This window comes from Medicago sativa, chromosome 1, assembly GCF_051527215.1.
Source record: "Medicago sativa cultivar Bolivia chromosome 1, Bolivia_mono, whole genome shotgun sequence".
Classification (NCBI taxonomy): Eukaryota; Viridiplantae; Streptophyta; class Magnoliopsida; order Fabales; family Fabaceae; genus Medicago; species Medicago sativa.
In genome coordinates, this window is record NC_140749.1 from 27,786,869 (window position 1) to 27,812,662 (window position 25,794).

Below are 25,794 nucleotides of genomic sequence, written 5' to 3' on the forward strand. Positions count from 1 at the left end.
AAAGAAATGAATTAAGGTAACATGATTCCATCATGTGAAGATGGAAAATATTTCAAGTTTCTATAAAAACCACCGACACCCTACAAAAAGGTTAAAAGTGGGACTTTGTAAAAGAATAAAGTTAGCATGTTTTCGTGATAAGAAGAGGAAAACAACAGTAGATGTTGGGAGTAGTTAATGAAACTACATGCATGAGTAGATGAAAACGTACTAACGTGGGTCCAACACTTTTTAAATGAGTCTCATATAATGCAATAGGACCCAAATAAGTTTCACGCGATAATATAATGGAAGTTAAAGTGAATATTGAAAAGAGAAACATGATAACGTTATTATTAATAAATATATTTCATTTTAACTTCTTCAAAAAAAAAAGACCTATTTGCAGATGTAACAAAAATTTTAAAAATGTGAATAACTTATAAGGAGATAATGATATTTAACTAAATTACCCTCCTCGATTATTTTTGTGTTAATTATTATCATAATTTCAAAGTAAAAGATATTGACTTGAGAATGATGAAAGTATTATTAATTAAAGGGCACAATTAGAAAAATATAATTAATATTGAATTGAAAACTGAATGGGTCACTTATTTTGGGATAAAATAATTTTACAAATGGGTCACTCAATATAGAATGGAGGGAGCAATTTTTTTATTTTATTTTCTTACAATTATTAAACTTTTTTATCAATTAAAAATATTTTCGTTTATGTTACTTTTTCGTGTATATAAATACATTGTTTGGGCTTCAGTTAGGCATCCTTCATTTCACAAATACAAACAATGGCCAAGCTTAATCTTGTTTTATCATTCATTGTACATTTAATTTTGGCATCACTAGCTCCCTTGGTGTGTGAAGCCATTGAATATGATGATGAAAGTAGTAAAATTTACATTGTGTACATGGGCTCACTTCCTAAGGGATCAAAATATTCCCCAACCGCTCACCATCTCAGCTTGTTGCAAAATGTTATTGGTGGTAGAGACATAGAAAGTCTCTTAGTTCGTAGTTACAAGAGGAGTTTCAATGGTTTTGCTGCTAAACTCATTGATCAACAAAGAGAAAAGCTTGTCGGCATAAGCGGTGTGGTCTCAGTTTTTCCAAGCCAAGAGTTTCAACTTCAAACCACAAGGTCGTGGGATTTCCTTGGACTTCCTCAAACATTCAAAAGAGATAAAACTATTGAAAGTGATTTGGTGATTGGAGTCATGGATAGCGGAATTTGGCCAGAGTCTGAAAGTTTCAATGATAAAGGTTTATATATCTGCAGTCACAATCATAATAAATTATCTTTTACAATTATGACAAATAGTTTTTGAATATGAATTATCATACATAGTTGTTTTCTAAGCAATGATCATCTGTATGAAATACTCACCCGCCTAAAATGATACATCATTAATCAATTAGAATAATTTATGGTTATTATATTTAATTAATTTCTTATTTTACATAAATTTTTATATAAATGTTGTTTATCATGAGTATCTTATGACATTAAGCAATATTATTTATTATATTGAAGGAAGAAAGTGAAATTTATTTAGAAGATTGTAAAAACTAACTATATATAATCAAACAGGTCTTGGTGCGATTACAAAAAAATGGAGGGGAGTTTGTGCAGGTGGTGGTAACTTCAGTTGCAGCAAGAAGATCATCGGAGCACGATTTTATGGGTTTTTAGATGAGAGTGCAAGAGACAGTTTAGGACATGGAACCCACACATCATCAATAGCAAGTGGACGTGAGGTGAAGGATGTGAGCTTTTATGGTCTAGCAAAAGGAACCGCAAGAGGTGGAGCCCCATCTTCAAGGATTGCTGCATACAAAATCTGCAATGATATTGGTATGTGCATGGGTCATGATATATTAGCTGCATTTGATGATGGCATTGATGATGGGGTTGATGTCATCACTATCTCTCTTGATGCCCCTGATGTCATTGATTTTTGGAGAGATTCCATTGCCATTGGTTCTTTTCATGCCATGGAGAAGGGAATACTCACAGTGCAGTCTGCGGGAAACTTTGGCCCTACCCCAAGTAGTATTAGTAGTGTAGCACCTTGGTTATTTAGTGTTGCCGCAACTACCATAGATCGTCAATTCATTGATAAGATCATTCTTGGAAATGGAAAGACTTTTATTGGTAAGTCAATTAATACCATCCCTTCAAATGGCACAAAATTTCCAATAGCTGTGCGTAATGCTCAAGCTTGCCAAGCTGGAAAAAATGCATCCCCGGAAAAATGTGATTGTATAGACAAAAACATGGTGAAGGGTAAGATTGTTTTGTGTGGATCACCGTTAGGTCAAAGATTGACTTCTTCGAGTGATGCAATTGGTACAATCTTTAACGTGTCACACTCTTCTTTTGATGATTTATTTGTCACTAAGAAGCCTACACTTAATTTGGAAACAAAAGACTTTGTTCATGTTCAATCATACACAAACTCCACTAAATACCCTATAGCTGAAATTTTAAAGAGTGAGATCATCTATGACACCAATGCTCCTAGAATTACCATGTTCTCTTCTCGTGGCCCAAATCCTTTGGTTCTAGAAATTATGAAACCAGATATAAGTGCCCCAGGAGTGGAAATATTGGCTGCATATTCACCTCAGGCATCAATCTCAAATGATATGAGTGACAACAGGAAGGTTAAATACAACATTTTATCAGGAACCTCTATGTCATGCCCTCATGTTGCTGGAGTTGTTGCATATGTGAAATCATTTCATCCAGATTGGTCACCTGCAGCTATCAAATCTGCCATCATGACAACCGCTAAACCAGTGGGAGGTACTTATGATGATTTGGTAGGTGAGTTTTCTTATGGATCTGGGAATATCAATCTGCAACAAGCCATTCACCCTGGACTTGTTTATGACATCACGAAGCAAGATTATGTGCAAATGCTTTGTAATTATGGTTATGATGCTGAAAAAATTAAACGTATTAGTGGAGATAATTCAAGTTGCCATGGAGCTTCTGAAAGATCATTGGTGAAAGACATAAACTATCCTGCAATGGTGATTCTTTTACATAAGCATGTAAAGATTCATAGAACAGTCACAAATGTTGGCTTTTCCAACTCAACCTACAAGGCTACTCTCATCCATCATAATCCAAAAATCAAGATTAGTGTGGAACCAAAAATTCTCTCATTTAAATCATTAAATGAGAAACAATCATTTGTTGTCACCGTTGTTGGGGGAGCAAAATCAAATCCAACTGTGATTTCCTCATTACTTGTTTGGTCAGATGGAATCCACAATGTCAAGAGTCCTATCATTGTAATATCTTAATAGTCGATCATGTTGTTGTTCTGGAAAACTAAATAATTGATTGTTGAGTATTCAATTCTCATGCTATCTATCTATATGGCTCTTCAAGTTGATTTCTTAATAATCTAAAATTATATATTCATAAAACTAAAATAAAACAAAACCCAAAAACATGGATGATATAATAGCTCATGTATAACTAATTTTCTCTTTAACTAATTTGAATAATGTTATCTTTAACTAATTTGACATTAGTTTAAAATGAAAAAATAATTGTTAATTTTCACTAATAATCATTTTATAACTTAAAAAAACATTTTCTTTGATCCATCTTACAAGTCTAGTATTGTCTTATGTGTGATGCATACATTCAACTTAGAGCCCTTAATAATAAAAACCACCTTACAATACTTTCACAATGTCAAAAATCATAAAAAGATATACAAATTAATATAAAAAAATATTCATGCAATATTACTTATGTGAACATTATTAAGCGAGAGTTTTGTTACACCAATAGAATTCATAATTATTTTTGTACTCCAGACACTGCATATCCATCGATAGGAATAATAACCCCCCTCCCCCCACTTCATTTATGATGTCATATAGCACAACAAAACACATAGGAACAAATAAAGTTAGTCTAACACACAAAATATGATTCAAAAAATAGCCAAATAAAATAAGACAATAAAATTGCACATAGCAGAAAAATTAGTGTAACATATTTTTTTTTGTAAATATATATATATGTAACATCTCGCTCGTCAGCTAAAGGAAACTTTATCTGTTAAATGTATCAGAGGACTAAGGTTCATGGAAAGCGATTATGGTGAAGAATGTTAAGTACGACGGATGATATTTTTATGAAATATTAGTCAAGTGTGGTCTTATGTATCAGTGTCAAGATAAAACGATTAAGACGAAGGGCATTCTGGTACTTGCACTCAAAGAGGTATATAAGTGATTTTGGACACAAAATATTCATTTCTCCTTTCACTTTCTCTCTCTAGGTTTTGAGAGAAAGGATTTCTCTCCTCCGTCTCTCTATGAACCACCCCAATCTTCCCTCTCTAAGTCATCAAAGTCTTCCAAAATCATGCAATTGGTGGCTTAACAAGCAAGAAACAAGTAGAGGAAGAGATTAAAGCATGGTTTGTGGAAAGAGCTCAAGATCAAGAATGAAGAGGAAGCTAGGGTTTGATGTTTGATGCTTGAGAAGTTGCAAGAAACTTGTTTAGGTGAGTTCCATAGATAGTTTACCACCCTTTGGTTGTGTAAATTCATGTTAGAAAGTATTGATTTATGTTAATGAAGGGTTTTAAACCCTAATGTCCCTTTTGATCAATTCATGATGTTTACATGTTAGTTTGCCATGAAATATGTTATTTAAAGTCAATATATGTTGCTGGATGATTATGGTGCATTGTAGGATCGAATTTGACGAGTTTTGGGTCAAAACTGAAAATTTTACATCACAGACCCGAAGAAACTCGCTAATAGCGAAATATTTCGCTATTAGCGAATTTCTTCAGAAGAATTACGCTCCAGGGTCGCTATTAGCGTAAGTCCCTGTTTTGGCCAGCATGCTTTTTGGCTGTTGGCTCATTGTGGGGTCGGTGGTGCATTCCGAAGCTTTTATTTCAACGTTTTACAACTTAATAACCCCAAAACAACATCTAGGCAATGCACATAACATCAAACGATTCTTGAAATGAAAATCATGGCAAAATTAACAAGAATGGAAAGAGTGAATCAAAAGAGGCTAAGCCGATATTATTCGGGTAGCAAGGAAATAAGAAAGGGAATGAATGTAGAGCCTCGACATAGTTGTTGAGAACTAGCAAAATAGCATGAATCCCTAAGTATGTCAAGTATAGGAATGAATATGTAAGTAAGACGCGAAGTGTATTCTCTTCGCATATGAGCTAGAATGACTTAGCAAGTATGTAAGCTGTGGATTGATAAGTTATTTCTCTCCACCATGTTAAGTATGTACAAGCATGAACAAGTATGAGTTACCGCTAATCGGATCGATCAAGGTTCCGAGGTAAACATGTAAGCATGAATAGGTTTAACCTTCATTAACGACAAGACCATGATTAATGTAATGTAGGTGGCATGTCTCTTGTTATCCACATCAGGGGGATACGAGGGGTTTTCGTGATGAGCATGGTTCAAGCCGCAAGGGACCCACATGTCACTGAGTAAACAAGACGTAGGTGCTCGTGTGTCTTGTTATCCACGCCAAGGGGATACGGGAGGTTCTCGATCCAAGGGGAACGGTTCAAGCCGTAAGGGACCCACACGACACCGAGGGAGTCCGATGTACGTACATCGGTAATGTATGGGATTGTTCTCGGGGTTACTCCACCCGGGGCTATCCGTAAAATGAATCAAGATAATGTTTGTATGTTCAACGCTAACATAATGAATGAACTTAGATACGTTTATGCATGATATGGCTATGATTATGTTTATGAATGAATTCACGTATGAGTATGCTTATGAACAAAAGCATGAGATGTTATAAGACAAGTACAAGTCATGTATAGAACAAGTAAAGAATATGAAACAGATGACGATCTTAGGTTTCCCCTAATCGTCCGGTTTAGGTTTGTGTCATGATTATGTTAGGTTAGGCCTCGATACGTAGAGCGTATTCTTGGCAATGCGGTCCTAGATTTCCCCTCGGCCGCCATGACACGTATAGGAAGTGAAGCCTATAACAAGTAAGATAAACCTATGACGGGTCTAGTATGCACTACCGTCTAGGAAAGCATGACCACACATGTATAATCAACCGTCAGGTTGTATTGTAGACACGTGGTGACCGTAAGTTTCCCCTGAGGTTACCTATAGCCTAGGATTTAGGGGAACTAACTGAGACATTATGTCTCATCCCATTCCTTATTTCTTTCAGATAAGCAGGATGATTATCCATGTTCGTAGCCGGATGGATGTTACATCAAGAGTTCGTTCGTACCGCTGCAGGATGTTATGGTCATCAGGGATGTACTTTTATGTATGGACGAGATGTATTTTTATTGTTTATACGAACGTGACTTGTTGTATATATTATTCATTCGGAAATTTTATGTTGTATATTTTTAATGTATCCAGTACTAAAGATAACGCTCATGCTAAACTTTCTAGATACGTCTAGTATGGGTGTTACAATATATATGAGAAGGGATCCATTGACTCCAAGAGTAAGTCTTTAGACTTACTCCAAATAATGGCCCTTCATTTTAATAGCAATTAATGGCTATGATTAATTGTAATAATTGTTATGGTGAGATTCTTTCATCTCTAAACATGTGTATTTCCAATTCTTCTGTTATGTCTCTCAACGTTTTTGATTTTTCAATTTTTGAAATTCAATTTTCCTGTAAACAACCTTCGACAAAGCTTCTTGTTGTTAGGGTTTAATTGGTGCACAAAATTTTATTTTATTTTTCTACAGATTAAATTGATGTGCTTATCTTCGATTCACAAGACAACATGATTACCACACTTGCTTCAATCTCAGTAGCTATTATTTAACACACATGGTGGATCGAATCAGGATATTGTCTTTGAGAAATTGCAATTTGTGCTTAGTGGCATGTGGTTCCCTTGAGATCTAATTCTCTTAATCTATACAATTACTTCTTTCATGAAAGGATTTTGTCAAAAAATACAAATAAAAAAAATCTTGAAAGGGGATGACATACACATCAGGGTATTCTGGTTTATTATTAATCTCCATTGCTAAATTTTGAATTCTGAGTGCAAGCTTATTTGATCAATGGTATCCGACTTTAAACTTCAAGAAGAAGGAGTAAAAAGGCCTCACCATAACAATTATTACAATTGATCATAGCCATTAATTGCTATTAAAATGAAGGGTCATGATTTGGAGTAAGTCTAAAGACTTACTCTTGGAGTCAATGGATCCCTTCTCTCTCTCTCTCTCTCTCTCTCTCTCTCTCTCTCTCTCTCTCTCTCTCTCTCTCTCTCTCTAGGGCATTTCAAATGAGATGACTCTTTAATATGAGAGGGTGAGGGGAATTGATCTCAACCCTTAGATTTAAATAAATGGCTAAGATTAAATACTCCTTTTTCTATTATCCTGCACCCTTTTGTTATTCAATCTCATAGTTCATTTTCCTAGATACCTACGCTCAAGTCTTCACCGATTTGGTTTTCAACAACTGCAACAAATCTCTTCTTTCCACAAAGAAAATTAATTCATGGAGTTAAAATGTTGAATTAAGCACCCAATTTCGCATGTGTTTGGCTCCTCAGTACCCCTCTCTCTTCTCCACAAACATCAATTTTCTTTTTCTTTTCAATTTGAAGATTCACCATCTTTTCATATAGCCCACCTCCCTCAATTTTTTCTCGTGTCTCACATTAAAGTGACCAATGGAATGAATTTTATCTGTATATCTCCATTCAATTGCAAAACCAAGAATTTTATATGTATTCCCTTAATAGAGTCGATAATCACAAACAATACCGAAAATTTGAAAAAGGGGTTTTAATTGATATAGATTGACAGAGATAACCAACACCATACCAAGAATTTTAAAAGATATTATATTTTTTCTGGGACAAGGAGGTTTGAAACTTTGAATTGATATAGCATGTTGAGAGAAAGTACATAGAAAAATCATGGAGAAGGTGTTACGACGGCAGAGACCAGAGAAGGAAGGAGAAGCGTTTAGGGAGGAAAGGAGATAGAAAAAAAATCTTGTGTTTTTTTCTAAACCTATGCATTTTCTAATATGCACCGTAGAATTTAATCTAATGGTCATTTTTTATTCCTCTCACCTCTCATTATAAAATGTCCTCTCATTTGATACATCACATATATATATATATATATATATATATATATATATATATATATATATATATATATATGGGGTTTGCTAGAATTAAATAATTATATATATATATATATATATTCATATTTACTTTTTTGCCAAATTTGTCCATAACTCCAATCAAATATCTACACTAAAATTAAATAATTAATTAATTTAATAATTGAAAATTGAACAAATAGATCTGTACTGCCATATCGGCTGCTGAATTTGTTATATTTCAGTCCGCGATTGTATTAACAAATGATTTCAAATATGAAAATACCAACAAATTGATCTTTCTATATTTTACATGCCTAAAGACAGTGGCGGAGCCAGGAATTTTGTCGAGGCTGGGCTAAATATTGACGGTAAATTCACATGTAACACAATATATAAATAGTCATATATCGAAATAAAAGAGACACGTCATTTTGTTGATAAAAGTACAATTTAAAATAAGAGAGATGAAAAAGAAGAATTTATAAATATATAATCTAATATATTAAGGAGAATTTGGTTGTATTGGAGAGAGGATTAGGGATATATGAGTCTCAAATCCACAATTAACTATGTCCAAATAATCCAGAACGTGAGAAGATTAGGGAAAAAATTAGGGATATAGTTCTGGGTGAGTTATGAAAGAATTAAAAAGAAAATTAGGATTATTAAAGAAAATTAGGATCAAATCCATAAAAAATTATGGACATAGTTTACTAAGTTAGGGATATTTGATCCATATATCCCTATAATTATGGACATAGTTTAGTAAGTTATGATTTATGAAAGAATTAAAAAGGAAAAGAAAATCAATTAAAGAAAAAAACGTGAGTTCTGGGTTAAAAAAAGAATTAAAAAGGAAATAAAATCAATTATAGACAAAATTAGTTTACTAAGTTAGGGATATTTGATCCATATATTCCAATAATTATGGACATAGTTTAGTAAGTTATGATTTATGAAAGAATTAAAAAGGAAAAGAAAATCAATTAAAGAAAAAAATTAAAAAGGAAATAAAATCAATTATAGAGAAAATTTGAGTTCTGGGTGTCGAACCCGCAACATAATTATAGACAAAATTTGAGTTCTGGGTGTCGAACCCGCAACATAAGCAATGCAAAGCTCGCACTTCTGCCGCTAGGACGAATCAGCTTGTGTGATTTCTTTGTCACACCATTTATATTTATTAACTCTTTCATGTAAATTTATTGCGGCGACACAAAGAAAGTATGGGTCGAGCCCGGGCGCGTGCCCAGGCTAGCTCGGTGGTAAATCCGCCCCTGCCTAAAGATCTTTTGACCAAATTTAAATATAAATCATTCAAATTATTCTTATCAACTAAATCATCGGGTATTGATTTGAATCTACTAAGAATTAATTCAAAAAAAATCAAATATGGGTTGCTAAATTTTAAATCTAATAAAAGCCATTACTTAATCTATGTATACTCCCTCGGTACTTATTATAGAATGGAGGGAATAATTTTTTTAAATTCCATTGTCAAATAGTTTTTTTTTTGAAGGAAACATGCTTGTAGCATTTCATTGATAATAAGAGTCTCAATACAATTGGGTATTTCATAATAAACGGCGGAACTAGCGGAACACGTGGCCTCTCGTGCAAGAGTATGAGCCACCGTGTTGGCTTGTCGCCTAACAAACTCCACCCTAGAGTTAGAAAATAAATTGCGAAACAAAGAACGACAGGAAGAAATGATACACCCAAATTCAGACAAGTCGTTTCGAGTAGACTGGAAGGCATCAACTGTTAACTTAGAGTCTGTTTCAAAGTCCACATTATCAATGACCATGCCACTCAACCATTGTAAAGCAGCGTGCAACCCTAAAGCTTCACCCACATCTACTGAAACAGTACAAGGATATGTAAAAGTCTTAGCCGGAACAAACGTACCTTCTGAGTCGCGAACACAAACACCAATACCTGTGCGGTTAAGATGAGAAGAAAAGGTTGCGTCAATGTTACATTTATATCTACCTGACATAGGGGGCTGCCACAATGTTCTATGTCGGTGGTGTGAGGTGGAGGTCCCCATATTCACGGCCAAAGGATGCTGAGAAGGCGAGTGAGATGCAAGAATTTTCGGCGCATTCGCTAGTTGCCAGTCCGTAACCATGTTTCTAGCACGCTCTACAACCACCGCACTTGTTTCTGTAACAGCGTCCCAAACTTTGAGATTGCGATGTTTCCACAAGCTCCACATAACAGTTGACAGACGTTGAGATAACTCAGCAGACAAATTCTCTAAAAGATAGAAAATAGCATCCGTGGCTGAAGTAGTATGAGTGAGAGCATATTGCACCGAGCTCCAAAGACCGGTCCTGTTCCATACCTATATAGCAAAAGGACAGTAGAAGAAAACATGCAAAAGATCCTCATGAATAGAGTCACAACTAGAACAATTAGTGGGGCATACGACACCTTTGTCTAACAGATGAACACGCGTCGGTAAACATCCTCGACACATACGCCAAATTAAATTCTTAACCTTCGGTGGAACTTTAAGGTTCCAAATGCCAGACCAATACCCCGGACGCCAGAAATGGGAAGAATCAATTAAATCTGTTACACACAACCTGTAAGCACTACGTACAGAGTAACGTTCGTGCCTTTCTGCTTTCCAAATAAATCTATCTTCCTCGACCTGAGAAATAAGTGGCGTATGAAGTATTTTATCTGCAATATCCACGCTAAATACATGTCTAACCACCTGCTCATTCCAGCTTTTATTCTGTAAATTCATCAAACTATTAATAGTGAAATTATGGACGAAGTGAGCACCTGGAATATCACTGCTAATGAACTCTCCATTCGTCAACCAAGGTTCGTTAAGAATGGGAATGGTAGCACCTGAACCTATGCATCATCGTGCTCCCCCACGTACTATAAATCTAGCGCGCATGATGCTACGCCAAACATAGCTCGGATTATGTCCAACAGTAGCCGTGAGATAGGAACCATACGGGAAATAGCGAGCTTTAAAAATTCGAGCAACAAGAGAATCCTGATCCGTAATGAATTTCCAACCCTGTTTCCCCAACATAGCTAAATTAAAAGCAGAGAGATCTTTTCAACCCATACCTCCATGAATTTTTGGTGCCGACAGCTTCTCCCAATTAATCCAATGTATCCCTCTTTGCGTTGTTTTACCATTGCTCCACCAAAAAGAATTCATCATCTTTTCAATGGATTCAATCAAAGTACTAGGTAGCTGAAAAATACTCATCACATAAGTGGGAATAGATTGCAAAATAGACTTTATCATTACCTCACGACCCGCCTTCGAGAGACACTTACCACTCCAGGAATTGATTTTCTGCCAAACTCGATCCTTAATATATGCAAAGGTAGCTTTACGGTCACGGCCGATCATAGAAGGTAGGCCCAGATATTTACCTGTACCCAGAACAACCTTTGTTCCCGTAAGGACACCTCTCCTATCAGCATCTCGGATGAGCGCTGATAGGCCTTCTGCGCAAATAATAAACAAATAGGGGGAAAGAGGATCCCCTTGACGTAGACCATGCCCTGGAATAATAGGCCCAACCTGTTCACCGTTAACAAGCACAGAATAATCGACTGACTCTACACACATGCGCATCCATTGAATCCAACGCCGATGAAAACCCATTTTATTTAAGACAGCCATCAAGTAATTCCAATCCATTCTACCATAGGCTTTGCTAATATCAAGTTTGAGAGCAACATACCTATCTTCCCCGCGTGTCTTGGCTTTCATGAAATGTAGAACTTCAATGGCTACCATAGCATTATCTAGAATGGAGCGACCAGGAACAAACGCAGACTGGTTATCAGAAATGCATTGGGACAATACGTTCTTTAACCTGTTTGCTAAAACCTTAGATATAATTTTATATAGCACATTGCATGGTGCTATTGGTCGCCAATCTTTCATGCTAACCTGCGCATAACCTTTAGGAATAAGTGCAATGTTAGTAATATTTAAATCAGGTGGAAACTGTCCTGTATCTAACCAGCCACAACATTCCTTGAAAATATCATCACCATATAGAGTCTAAAAGTGTTGGTAGAAACCCGGACTATATCCATCGGGGCCGGAGCATTTGTCCGGATGCATAGAAAAAATAGCAGCTCGAAACTCGGCCTTTGTAAAAGGTGTTGTGAGTGTATCATTATCAATAGCAGAAATGTATGTATTAATAACATCAATTATAGAAGAGAATTCACTGTTTTGTTGTTGAAAAATATTCACAAAATAATTCCGCGCTACTTCTTGCATGCCTTGTTCACTAGTAACGTTATTACCTATTTCATCATCAAGAGAGGTTATGCGATTTACCTTCTTCCGGGTTGTTGCCGAGGCATGAAAAAACTTTGTATTTCGGTCGCCATCCTTGTACCAATGAGTTTTAGCACGTTGACGCCAGTATGCATCGTCTTGGGACAGCAGACGTTGCATGCATTTTCTAATCTCAAGCATGCGGTTTTGATTCTCCCCGGAAGCATGCAACCGTATTTCTTGCAATTCTTTACGGCAATCTTCAATATCCTTTTTCAGTTTGTTACAATGATTCCTCTTCCATTCCCACATATCTTCCGCACATAACGATAATTTCGGCATAAGAGTGCTTGTTGAATGATCCTGCCAAGAGTTAGTAACTAGCTCCTTAAACCCCGGTTTAAGTTGCCACGCATTTTCATAACGAAAATGTCGTTTATGAACATGAGGCCGAGGGATAGGTGCAACATTTACAAGTATAGGGTAGTGATCAGAAGTAGGTGCCACAAGAGTCTCAACAACAGCATTTGGAAACATATTAAACCATAAATTATTAGCAAGTGCGCGATCTAACCTTTCTTCCACCGCACGCGGAGTACCAAGACTTTTGAACCACGTGAAAGGATATCCTTTAACCGGGACATCGGATAAACCTAAATCAAGGACAGCTATGCGAAAACCATTTATAAGCCAAGGAGAGCGCATGGTACGTCCCCTTTTCTCACTGGCATCCAAACTGTCGTTAAAGTCGCCGAATATACACCACGGACCTGAAAATTGAGTGGAAAGTTGTCGGAGAAAATTCCAAGCGGCTGTTCTACGACCTCCATTAGGAAAACCATAATAGCCGGTAAGTCGCCAAGTACCAAGAGTATTATTTACAATTTCAACAGTGATGTGATTACTTGAAAAATTAACAAGCTGACAATGCAATGAATTTTTCCAAAATAAAGCTAAACTCCCGGCTCTACCGGTGCGGTCTACATGAAAACAAGAATCGTAACCAAGCAAAAAACGAAGTTCTTCAATTTTATTTCGGTGAGCTAGAGTCTCACTAAGGAACAAAAGGTCCGGATTGAAGTGCCGAACTAGGTACTTAAGGTCTGGAATTGCACTCGGGCTACCTACACCCCGACAATTCCATGCCACTAAACTCATTCACCTAGGCAGGCCTGATCATCAGGACCTGCCATTACATCTTTCTCATCAAACAAAGGATTAGAAATTACATTCATTTCAGTATCCCCCCCATGACTAACATTTGTTCCTATTACATTGTTTCCCATAACCCCATCAGCAGCAAATGGTTCTCCATTCTGAAGGGCAAACATGCGCTTCCTTTTCCTCAATTCCGAGCCATTGTCCTCATGCACTTCCTCATTATTTTCGGTCACAAACGGAACAGCAGGTAAACCAAGCACTAGAGGGCAGCCTGGAAATAAACTAGAGGCCGAAGTTCCTGTAGAGGAGGAAGCCAGAAGTTGAACTTTGCAAGCAGAATTAGAGTCGTTACCTTTTTTAGCATGCACTGCATTTTGGGCAGCAATAACATCTTGTTTCATGGCAGTGAGTTGGTGCTGGAAGGCAATCATGCGATCATTAAAAGATGTCAGAGTTCCGGTACCAGCAGCATGTGTGTCGCAGCCAGCAAGAACAGCAGCAGTGCCACCAGCAGCATGGGTTTGGCGTGGCACAGATGCGGGAATGGGATCTTGAAGCCAGCGGTTGGTTGCAGCAGTACCAATCCTGTTTGTAACCGACTTAAGCAGCTTAAGGTCAGCTCCCCAATTACGAACTCCATCATCAGCTTCTAATTCAAACAACTCCAGGCAAACTTTGTCGGTATGTCCGAGTAAACCACACCTGTAACAAAAAACACCTAATTTCTCATATTGAAAATTAATAGTAACAAAATCTCCATTGCTTGCACGGACACGCCATGCTTTCTTCAGAGGCACAGTGACATCAATAGCAACTTTGATCCGCATATATGAGCTATGGATTGAGTTGCGACCATCATAAGCTTTTAGGGTTCCTAAGAAACTGCCTAGACCTCGACCTACTTTCGGATGGATAAATCCAAAGGGCAGACTATGTACTTGGACCCAGAAATCGATATGGTTGAGAGGAACAAAGTTTGGGACGACACCAGGTGAGATTCGATCCATGACAATATGAAAATTGTCATACAACCATGGACCTTCCTCTAAAACACAGTTTGCATCAACCTTGTGATGGAATTGGAACAAATAGTGATCATTCACAGACTTAGTAATCGTAACCCGTTTGCCTGGCTTCCAAGCACGAGACATACGCTCGCTGAAATAGGCAAACTGGATTTCACGATCAGCAAGCACACGACCAATGAGACAGTGTTCGAGGACAGCAGCAGTTTCAGGTTCAGACTCTAGGTTTAGGGTTAAACCTTCCTCGGACAAAGTCAGACCATCGAGATTGAGATGATTGGGATCCATAGTATCAGTGAATCGAAGGGAAACACAGGGAAAACAGTTTGACAGCAAGAGAAAGGGAGAAGACACAATCTGTTCGCAAGACAACAATTTGATGGAGGCTAGGGTTTGGTGAAGCAAAGTCTGTAACTACGAAGGAATAAATAGTCAGGAATAGAAACATCTAGATCATGGATCAGATGAGATACAACTTCTCACAAGAAAGATCCGGCCCAAGGTGCGGTGGCAGCCCAAAAGAGGGTGGCGCTAGAAACCCTAGGAGACATCTCTTTTTTTTGTTATTGTAAAACATACATTACACAAGTGATATGATAATCCATTGTCAAATAGTTATTAACCTATTATTTCCATTTATATAAATTTCTTGAGTATATAGATACTTTTTTTATTTCAATATATTTTTTTATTATAATCTATATTTTGCAAGAGAAAAAGTATATATATAATAAATAAAATTACAATTAAGTTACTAGATTAATTGTAAGAACTTAGGTTTGTAACATCCAGATACGTGGTTTATATTCTTCTGGCAAATCATTTAAAATGACCATTAGTGTCACTTTAATTAATAAAAATATTATGACATGTAATATTTAAAATAATTAATGGGAGAATGAGAAGATTCTATTAATAACAATAACATTAATGACCATATTGCAATTATCTCATTTAAAATTCAAACATCACCCCTTGAATTTATGAAGTCAAACTCTTACTATTGCATCGACACCTCATGAAACTATTTTATGATAACTTTAATATATATTTAAAATATTAACTTTTTATTGCTAATAAATAAATTGTTGTTAAGAGTTTAATACTTATATCTTAAAATATCAATAAATTTTTATTTCGGAGTATAGTTATTAGTTGAATTTAAAACACAATATCATAATATTACGGTTAAATATATATAATCATGTTTGACCATTTTATGATGCTATTTTTTAAAATTAAATTTACGTGAAAAAACAACTTATAATTTCAATAATCCCAATATTTAAATTAAATAGTCATATAGTTATTAAACTTTTTGTAAGAGTGTATTTTTTTTTTTTTGGTTAACCATTTCTTGTCATATAGTTTTGTCAATCAGTAATCATCTTCGTACGAGAATCTGACTGACCATCTTTAGTTGGGTATCTCGTCTCAACCATAATTTTTTCGTCGAAAAAATACATAAATTGGATTATCATTGGGAAACATGAACGCTCTGCTAGGGTTCTAGCATGAGCGCTACCCTTCCAAATTGTAATACCATTCAATATCTATTTTCAAGTTTCAATTAGCTTGTTTTGGTTTGGCATAATAGTTACGTGATTCAATTGTCATTGTCCAATTGTTTCACGAAATCAATAATTTCATTATTTTTAATTAATTGTTTCGTTCAAACAGCATAAAGCAGAATTGTTAAGAAACCTCACTGGTTATGGTTCTTCATTTTTGGTCCAAGTCGTTCTCTCAATTTCGTTTTCTGACTGATTGGTACACGCCTCTGTCATGCCATTTGATTGGCAGGCGAAGATTTCGGCACCGGCACCGACGGTCTTGTCCACAATCGCTTGGTTGCAGCCTCTAAAAACCGCGATTTCAAATGCACCTGCTCCAATTACCTTTGCCCAGACCCTAACCGCATCTCACAATGCCTCAACGAATGATAATTTACCACAACCGTCAATACAAGGAGAGGGACTAAGTATCCAAATTTCTCAAGCATCATATGAGAAAGGGGTTGACGTCTATAAGAGGAACCTTACTGGGAGTCTAGTCTTGAGTAAGGGGGGTAAACCGTACACCGCAAAGGACATTTAGCTCAAGCTTCAAAAATAGTGGAAGACTGCATGGGACCTTGGACATTGTGGTCTTTAGGTAAGGGTTATTATGAGTTCTTTTTCACCTCTTAAATTAACTTACACACTGTTTGGGCAATGGGAACGATTAATTTGAAACCGGGGGTCTTACAACTTTTTGAATGGACAAAGGACTTCAATATGCATAAACAAAGAAACACTCATGCATAAGTCTAGACACGGTTACTGGAACTTCCGCAAGATTATTGGATGGAACGTACACTTCGGGAAATTTCAAGCGCGGTTGGCACTTTGCTGGTCATTGATAATGCTATGTCAAAGAGAATTTTCGGCCACTTTGCGAGGGTTTTAGTCGACATGGATTTTTCTAAGAAGTTATTTCATGATATTATGGTCGAGAGGGAGGGTTTCTCTTTTGGTGTGGAGGTGGCCTATGAATTGCTCCCGGATTTTTGCTCCCAATGTCAGAACCTTGGTCATGATGTTACTAATTGTCGCTGGCTATACCCAGGAAGGAAAACATAGTTAATAAAGAGAAGGGTGTTAAGGGGAAGTCGCAAGTACCAGCTAAAAAATTTGATTGGGTGCCAATTCAAGAGAATTCTTTCGACGTTGGTTCTTCCAAAGCCTTTGAAGGTCCTCCTCCAAAAGCACCGCTCACAATTGTTCCTACAGTTGAAGATGTTGTTACTAATATGGTTCCCCCACAACAGAGACCACAGTCGCAGACACAACAAGCATCAGACTCCTTCAGTTTTGCTTTGCAAAATGTGTTCGATGAAATCCCACAAGGTGCCATGCATGTCCTCTAGTCCGGTGTTGGAATTGGCTTTCCAAGTAGCGCACGTTGACGTGCATTCGGATGTAGTGGAGCAGTTATATCTGGACTCCCAGGAGAAGGAGGTGGTTCCTCGGTATCCGGATACAAATGCTACGCTCTCATCCTTGCACATGAAAATGTGAATAGTTTGTCTGTTGAATTGGTTTCTTCCACTTCTGGTAGGGAGGAGTCACCGATTTAGCACTTTGTAGCGCATGAAGATGTGAAACCTAGCTCTCCTCTCGGTCCTCTTATTGTCCGATCCATCCCTATTGAGACAAAATTGGTATCTGAAATGGAGAGGCAGGATCAGAATGAACCCCCCGTCACTTGTAACACAGGTCGCGGATTCTGATGAACATTGTGAAAAGGTTTTAGTTGTTGATGAGTATATTCACAGCAACCCAATCATTCGGCAAGACTCGAAATTATGGCATCACATCCGTGAGTATGATAAAGCAAGTGTTGAGATGCCTTTCACTCCGGTTTTATCTAAGAAGCAGAAACAACAGGTAAAGAAACAACTCTAGACAGGGAAGCCGCCATATAGAACCCGATCCAGGGGGGTCCTTCTCCAACTTATCAATTAATGGTTTATATTGGAATACCTCCGGTTTTGGTCTTTCCTGGTATTGGCATCGTATTGGTGTTGCTGAATTTTGCACAAATAATAAAGGTAATTTATTGTCGAATCTTTGGGCTCTTTAGGGTTCTGAGGTTACCCCCATTGTTATTTTTGTGTCGGCACGATGTATTGCTTTGGAATTTACTTGTCAGCAGTTGTCTGTCTATATTGCTGAGGTTTATGTTAGTAATTCTTATTTTACCATTACACAATTATGGGCAGATCTTACTCATCTATAATCAGTTCAGGGAATAGTTTGGTTCTCAGTGTTGCCTCAGGCTTTGCTGGCTGAGTTATTTAGGAACGGCCCCCCAATGGCCTCATTACTTGTATAGTCTACCTAAGATAAATAAACGACGACATGACTGTTATTTGATATCCAACAAAATAAATAGAGGGGTTCGAAGAATCCTAACCGCTGCTTACTTTTCTGCAACCAAAAATAGGTAAACTTGCTCTGTTGCAAACAGGTAAAAATTGCAAGCTTCTAACCCTTATCTTTTATTATATCGTCAACTTAAAAATAAGTAACGCGAATCGTTTGGACAAATTGACAATCCTTGTGGATACGATACTCTACTTATCACTTTATTACTTGGTAAACGATTTGGTACACTTGCCTAATCCGCACATCAGTAACATATCATTAAAATAAATTAAACAATTATACTTACTTCGGGATCGACCCATAGCCAACATGGCACGTGTTTCCTGAACTTCGGTAGAAGCGACAAATTATAAGGCCCCCAGGAAAGCCCTGCGGTTTGGCCTTGAACTCCATCCTCTGCTCCTCCTAAGCATCACCCTCCTGCTGGTGAGCCTGCTCATACTGAGGCTAATACGCCTCATGTTGATGCTGATACTGCGTCTGGTCCGCTATCTGAGACGCACCCGCTTGTGACTATGATCCATTCGCATTATCACCCCTACCAAACCTCACACCCCCTGTCTCTGTCTACGAAGCTGAGCATGAGGAGGGCAATATGTAACCTTTTCTGCCCGTGCACTACCTGCAGAGGACTCCCTCCTTGCCCTAACTATGTCAGGCCTCTGAGACATAACTACACAACATTTCAAAAAGCAAAAAATCAATGATTTTTTTATACGGACATTGTGTCATTTCTAATCATTCAACCACAGTTAAATTTTGGCAGTGTCATTTCAATCCGTAAACTACCACATTGCAGTCAAACATACTTAATCAACATTAACAAACCAATTTCTAACTAATTTCATCATTAACAATCTAAAAAATAAACAAATTTTCATTGAGACATTTTATCAAGCACCTAGAGTGCAACTTTTTTTTTTAGGCAAAAGCAGAAATTGAATTAAAAATCAAAAGGAAGTACAAGCTGGGGGGACATGAACCTGACCCAGATAACCACATACTCAAACCCAAACGGGTGATACAACAAATTAATACAAGTGTGGTAAAAAAAAACAACTCAAAACAACACTACTACGGCCAGCCCAGCGAACCCACGTGTGGATACGAAACCAAACTGGAAAAACGCAGCGTGAAAGTCTTGAGTATTGAGGTAGGCGTATGAATCGTCTGCCAACACATAAACGATCCAAGGTCCAACAGCTCCCTAAAAAAATTCAGCAAGCCAAAGCGCCCTTTCGGGCCAAATCAATCCAATCGAAGTCCAGATCAATGAACAAGTGACGGACACAGTCCACCAACGGCGCAACCGATGACGGATGAAACAGTTCTGAAGGTACGGTTAACGACTACTACCGCCAACACGGAGCGACTACGCACCAAACTCTTTCAAGCAATATCTGTCGAAACAAATCCACACAGATAAACAGAACTTTTTGTAATCAGATCTTAAATCAAGATAAACTAGATTTAAGATTATCATAAAACCAAGGTCCGGATCAAACCACCACCAACTTCATCTTCCTGTAGACAAAATGAAAACAGCAAACAAACAGAACAAAGCAGCACAGCACAACACACAAACAAAAAAGAAAACACAAACAACCGGCTAGACAGAGCAGTTCGTCCATGTCTACGAAACCCCAGCTAACAACTCAAGAACACCAACTTGCAAACGGCGGCGAAACGGCGACGAAAGCAAGAGGATCTGGAGCAAGAGATCACCGAAGCCGAAACACACAACAAACCACCCTCGCCGATGGAACGTTTGGATTAGACGGGAAAGAGAGGTGGTGCCGTCAAGAAGCGACGCGAGCACCACCTGAAGCCGGATCTACATCTTGGCTGAAGGCAGTTTGGATGTTGAAGGAGGCTAGAAGAAGATCTGTGTGGTTGTGGTTAGATAGGGTAGAGAGAGAAGAGAGCGTTTAGGATCGGGCACCTAGAGTGCAACTTTCAATCAACTTAAAGTCTAACAATTTCTAAACCCTAAACTACCACATTGCACTCTAAACAACATCTAAACTACAATTCCTAACTTAGTTCATCACTAACACTCCTAAAAACTAACATGCAAAGCAAATTTCTAAAAACCTAAAAATGTAAAATTTCTTAAAAAAATTCAATAACAAAAAAAAATGCAATAGGATAAACAACACTCGTTGATTTGGTTGATTTGATTGAGTTTGGTAAAAATACACAAACTGAGAGAAAGAGAGTTTGAAACACAATGGTTATGTTTATGTCTGTTGTTGTTTTAAAACAGCATGCAGAGTGAGTTAAGTCACGATGGGTTTATAACCTGCATGTGTTAAATCACGTTGAAAGTACCGAGCATGACTTAAGTTATGTGGGGGTATTTTCGTCCATTCAGTTGGGAGGAAGTTTTTTTATGGGAGAAGAGCAATTTTCAATTTATAAGTTGTGGTTTTCATCGGTTTAACAATTTTCGTCCTGAAACCATCCAGGTGAAAAACGTAAAAATAGAGGTGTACTTTGCTAAAATGGTTAAAAACCACTAGTAAAAAATTTAAAGTATTTTAAATATCAAAAATTCATTTTAACAATTGTGTAAACTTAACAATGACCCTAATATAATGTATGTATCATTTTGCGATAAATGTTTTATAAATAAAATCAGAGTAAATTACCCTTCCCTCCTCTGAAAGATACTTGAATTACACTTTCCTACCATATTATGTTAAAATATACACTTCCTTCCCATCTTATTCAAAACATATTAGAAAATATTTTACCCCCTCCCCTCTTATGTTAAACCTCGCACTTTACTCCCTCAATAATAATTTTTTATTTCTAATAATCTAGAAAAAAAATAAAAATCTAACACACGTAGATACTTGAATTACACTTTCCTACCATATTATGTTAAAATATACACTTCCTTCCCCTCTTATTCAAAACATATTAGAAAATATTTTACCCCCTCCCCTCTTATGTTAAACCTCGCACTTTACTCCCTCAATAATAATTTTTTATTTCTAATAATCTAGAAAAAAAATAAAAATCTAACACACGTCAAAGAAAAGTAGTATTGCAGGTACATTTCATATAATCAAAGTTTGAATGCATATTTTTCGCTATTTTTTATTCACAATTTAATTAACATACAATTTTAAACCCTATTGTAAAATATGAAACAACACAAAATAAAATTAAAATATATGGAAAATTATTAAAGTCGATAAAATATGGTTAATTAAAAGTGAATTGTATACTCTAAATTATAAAATTAATAACAAAATAATTAAATTTAATTATCATTGACATTTAAATCATAAAGATTTTTTTTTTAAAATAGCAGTTCAAAATTATTATATATCATAAAAATATTTATTTATGTCAAAATAGATTTATGTGTAATACATGTTTAATTATTAAGGGAGATGGTTGTAATTCAAGCTTCTCATAAGGGAGTACAAATTTTACTTTTCAAAAGAGGATGATGTATATTTTACCATAAAGGATAGGGGAGTATAATTTAAACTTCTCTAAAAAAAGGGAGTGTAACTTACTTTAATAATAATACTACTAAATTCACATGTCAAGCATTTAACAAATATTGGAATATCAATTGGAATAGAAATGTGATATCATATGGCCTTTTAGCCCTTTTGTAAAAAAAAAAAAAAAAAGTGACATCATATAACACATATGTTAATCGACAAAATACTTGCAAAGTTATTAGAGTGTATTTTTTTTTTTAAAAAAAAAAAAAGCAAAGGCAACTAATATAGTGTGTTTGATTAGAAAAAAAAATAAGGTTTTAAAAAGTGATGACATGTCGTTTTACGTTATTTTCAGTATGTTTTTTTTATTCATTTTAGCAGTTAAACGAGTCAATAAAAAGGAGTTTTAGAGTAGTATTGCACACATGACTTTTAGGGTGATTGAGGAACAAGATGACATTTGAAGGGACGCTAGATCCCCCGAACTAACCACTTGAATAAGAATCATCTTTTCATAAATGATGATTATTTGCATTAATCTAAATGAGATAGAGGGGAATTCGAAGAATCCTAAGTACCGTTAATACTCTAAATCAACCATTTATTTTTCTGCATTTAATCCAACTGCTTTGTGCAGTCAAATCAAACTTGCAAACTCTCTTCATTTTACTGCTTTTATTTACTACTTTTAATAGGTTTAACTAGTTGTTTCGTCGAAACGACAATCCTTATGGAGACGGTTTTACTTACTACTTTATTTCTTAAAAACAGATTGATGCACTTGACAAATTTAATCATCATGAAGCACATAAAAAATATATTCCATGATTGAGTTGCATTGTACAAAAATGAAGTGAGAATGGACAAAAACATCAAATTTATACTTTTACCAAACCATAAAACGAAAAATTGTCCTTGCATATCTCTTCGCTATATCTCTTCTCTCTCACTCACTCTACTCTCTCTGTCTCTTGCATATCTCCCACTCTATTCTCCACGCACTTTGCTTTAAGTGTATGTTTTGTTTCAATTTTAGAGGGGCTAAAATTGATTTTACAGTTGTAGAATTGAGTTTGACATATTTTATTGTTTTTGAGTTGAATTGATTTTGCATCCAGAATTGATTCTACTTGAAGTTAGAATTTGTAGATTTTTATTCTAGAATTAACTTTTATAGACAAATTTATAATTCAATTCACTTTTACATAAATGTATCTAAACACAAATCACTTTATAAGTTACTCAGTGTTAGTCGAAATCAATTTTACAAAATCAAATAACTGTTCTCTATGAATATTTACATCATAAAGGATATCGTAGTAAAATTTGTATTATTTCGTTTTTGTTGTTTATTTTCCACCAAATATCATAGAAAATAAAAAAATGTCCACTAACTTTTTGTTTTGCAAATCAAATTATCCTTAATTGTGTAAATTAATTTGATATTTGTATTTAACTAAGTTGTTGGATTCACGCAGTTAACGAACTTCGGTTAAAGATAAATTCTTTAGGAGAATCTGAGTTCAAATTTCGACCAAGAAACAATAATTTGTGAAGCTTTATTTACTACACAGTCGAACTCTAAAAAGATCAAATTATATAAAAAAAAATAAAATTCCTTCCCGAAGATCTAGTTGATTGGGGTATTTTTGGTACTTAATTACCACTTTAAACTCTAATTAGGGAGGATCAAGAAAGCACACCAATAGACTATAAATAACCATTTCAATTAAACCATGAATCTACCTGATAGGAATTAGAAAATGGATACACATAATTATTTCAATTTGAGAAGGAATAGGTCTCCATAGAAATTGATAAAGACTTTTTTTTTTTAAAGAAGAAATTGAGAAAGACTTGGAATTTCATTTTTGCATTCTTCATATTTTCTTTACAATACAATACATAGTTATATGGTAGAAAAGGTAGTTTCTTAACCACCACTTCCTAACTCTATAAAACTTCTAACTACCTATATATATAAAACTAACGTTCTAACCGTTCTAACATAAGACTAATACATATTTTATATATACGCAGATATCACTACCATTTTGTGTACTTAATTTTTCAAAACATAAAAACAGTTTTGTTTTTCAACAAAAGATCTTGAGCTTCTATGGGCACCTTGTTGACATACAGTTCCAGTCAAAGTAAATAAAAAAGAATCATGCATTGGATTTGAAACTATCTTTTCTCACAAACATGTACATGGAATCCAGCTTTAACTTTGCAGATCCAAAAAAAAAAAGTATAAAGTGGAAATGAAAGGAAGCTAAACCACTTGCAAAAGTTCGGTGCACTTTCAAAGAAAATGATGTTACAATCTCTTTTTTCTTTTAACTTTTATAAATCATTAACCACATCTTGTTCATCATTGTTTTACTAATAATTCAAAGTATCATTATTAACAAAAATGATTGGAAATTCACTTTGCAATGTTTAACACTGCATCATCAAACCAAGGAAGTTGCTTCAAATGGTAAGGATATTCAACTCAATGAGACTAGGGTTTAGATTTAAGTCACGCTGAGAACTTTAATGGTAGGTATTATGTAAGTATTTATGTCGGCATTTTATAAGTCTCAAGGCTTTTCTTGTCCCGAGTTATCGGAATCTAAGTCACCTAAACTTTTTTATATCAAAAAACTACATCATCATGATATGATATATTTCTTTCATTCTTAAAATATTTACCTTTTTATTCTTTTGCTTCGGCTAACCAAATTTTGTTTGTAATGTGATGTGATTTGATGTAAGCAAAGCCAAAAATATCTTCCTTTTGCCAATATGATCGTAACCACCAACATTTGGTCTGGGAAGTACGAATTTAGCCCACTTATTGCAGTAATATGGATGGTATGGCCCATTAAAAAAGATTAACAGATGTAATATGGGACAGATGTAGGGCAAAATATGACAACCCTGTCTAAATAAATAAATAGAAAATAAGAAAAGGAGGTTCTTTTCTTGATATGTTCTAGAGAAATGGAACTCCAAATTTTATACAGAAAGATTTTTTAGCTACTCTAGTCTCTCTACAGACTATAGTCTAACCTTATCCACCCACAATATGAACAAAAAAGAAATCTTATTTTTCACTTTTAACTATGGTTATTGATGTTTTATACTCCCTCCGTTTCAAAATGAGTGTCGCTTTAGCCAAAAAAATTTGTTTCAAAATGAGTGTCGCTTTCAGTTTCCAATGCAATAATAACTTTTTCTTTTCAATTGTACCCTCCAATTAATACTCTGCACACTACTTCCAAAGTATAACTTTTAAAACTAACCAATAGTTAATAAGGATAATTTGGTAAAATAACCATTCTCTTTCTCTTAATCATTGCATTTCTTAATATGTGTGTAAACAACTAAAACGACACTCATTTTGAAACGGAGGGAATACAACTTATGAAAAACTCGTATTTTAATAAACAAAAATGTAATCATTCAAAAAATAAAAAAATAAACAAAAATGTAAGTTCCTTCAAAAACAAAAGTGTTTTAATTTTTTGGAAAACAATAATTTGAATTTTTTAAAACGCAGTTTTTTTTTATCAAAAACTGAAATTTAAATCTTGTAGAAGTTCTAAAAAAATTGAAAACATAAAAATAATTAAAAGCAAAAAAGACAACTTTTGACTCAAAAATAAAAATCTTTCTCTTTCCAATATATGAACGAAAGTACCCTTTAAGACTTTAACCTACTTTGGACTTTAAAATATATAATGCCCATATAAATAACGATTTACTTAATAAACAAACATGATAAAAGAAAAAAGTTAA

General features: G+C 35.4%; 1 protein-coding gene and 1 pseudogene across 1 annotated transcript; one reads left to right on the plus strand and one right to left on the minus strand.

The window, feature by feature from the left end:
• Positions 1 to 782: 782 nt before the first annotated feature.
• Positions 783 to 3,151, plus strand: LOC146953950 (subtilisin-like protease SBT4.3; annotated as a pseudogene).
• Positions 3,152 to 4,341: 1,190 nt separating this feature from the next.
• LOC146953951 (uncharacterized) lies at positions 4,342 to 14,900 on the minus strand. The gene is made up of 8 exons (XM_085743211.1): positions 13,589 to 14,900; positions 12,222 to 13,406; positions 12,088 to 12,155; positions 11,434 to 11,970; positions 11,050 to 11,193; positions 10,654 to 10,896; positions 9,867 to 10,497; positions 4,342 to 4,406 (listed from the first exon to the last, which is right to left on the minus strand). The coding sequence occupies exons 1-8, from the start codon at positions 14,898 to 14,900 to the stop codon at positions 4,342 to 4,344; spliced, it is 4,185 nt and encodes a 1,394-aa protein (XP_085599337.1).
• Between the last annotated feature and the right edge of the window lie 10,894 nt (positions 14,901 to 25,794).

Bases quoted from the DNA above. Each gene is read 5' to 3' on its own strand.
- LOC146953951 (XM_085743211.1), bottom strand. From the start codon at position 14,900: ATGGATCCCAATCATCTCAATCTCGATGGTCTGACTTTGTCCGAGGAA. The intron at 12,156-12,221 runs GTTTCTACCAAC...GTGGCTGGTTAG, and splicing joins CCCCGATGGATATAGTCCGG to ATACAGGACAGTTTCCACCT. The intron at 11,971-12,087 runs GTTAGCATGAAA...TCTGATAACCAG, and splicing joins TTCCTAAAGGTTATGCGCAG to TCTGCGTTTGTTCCTGGTCG.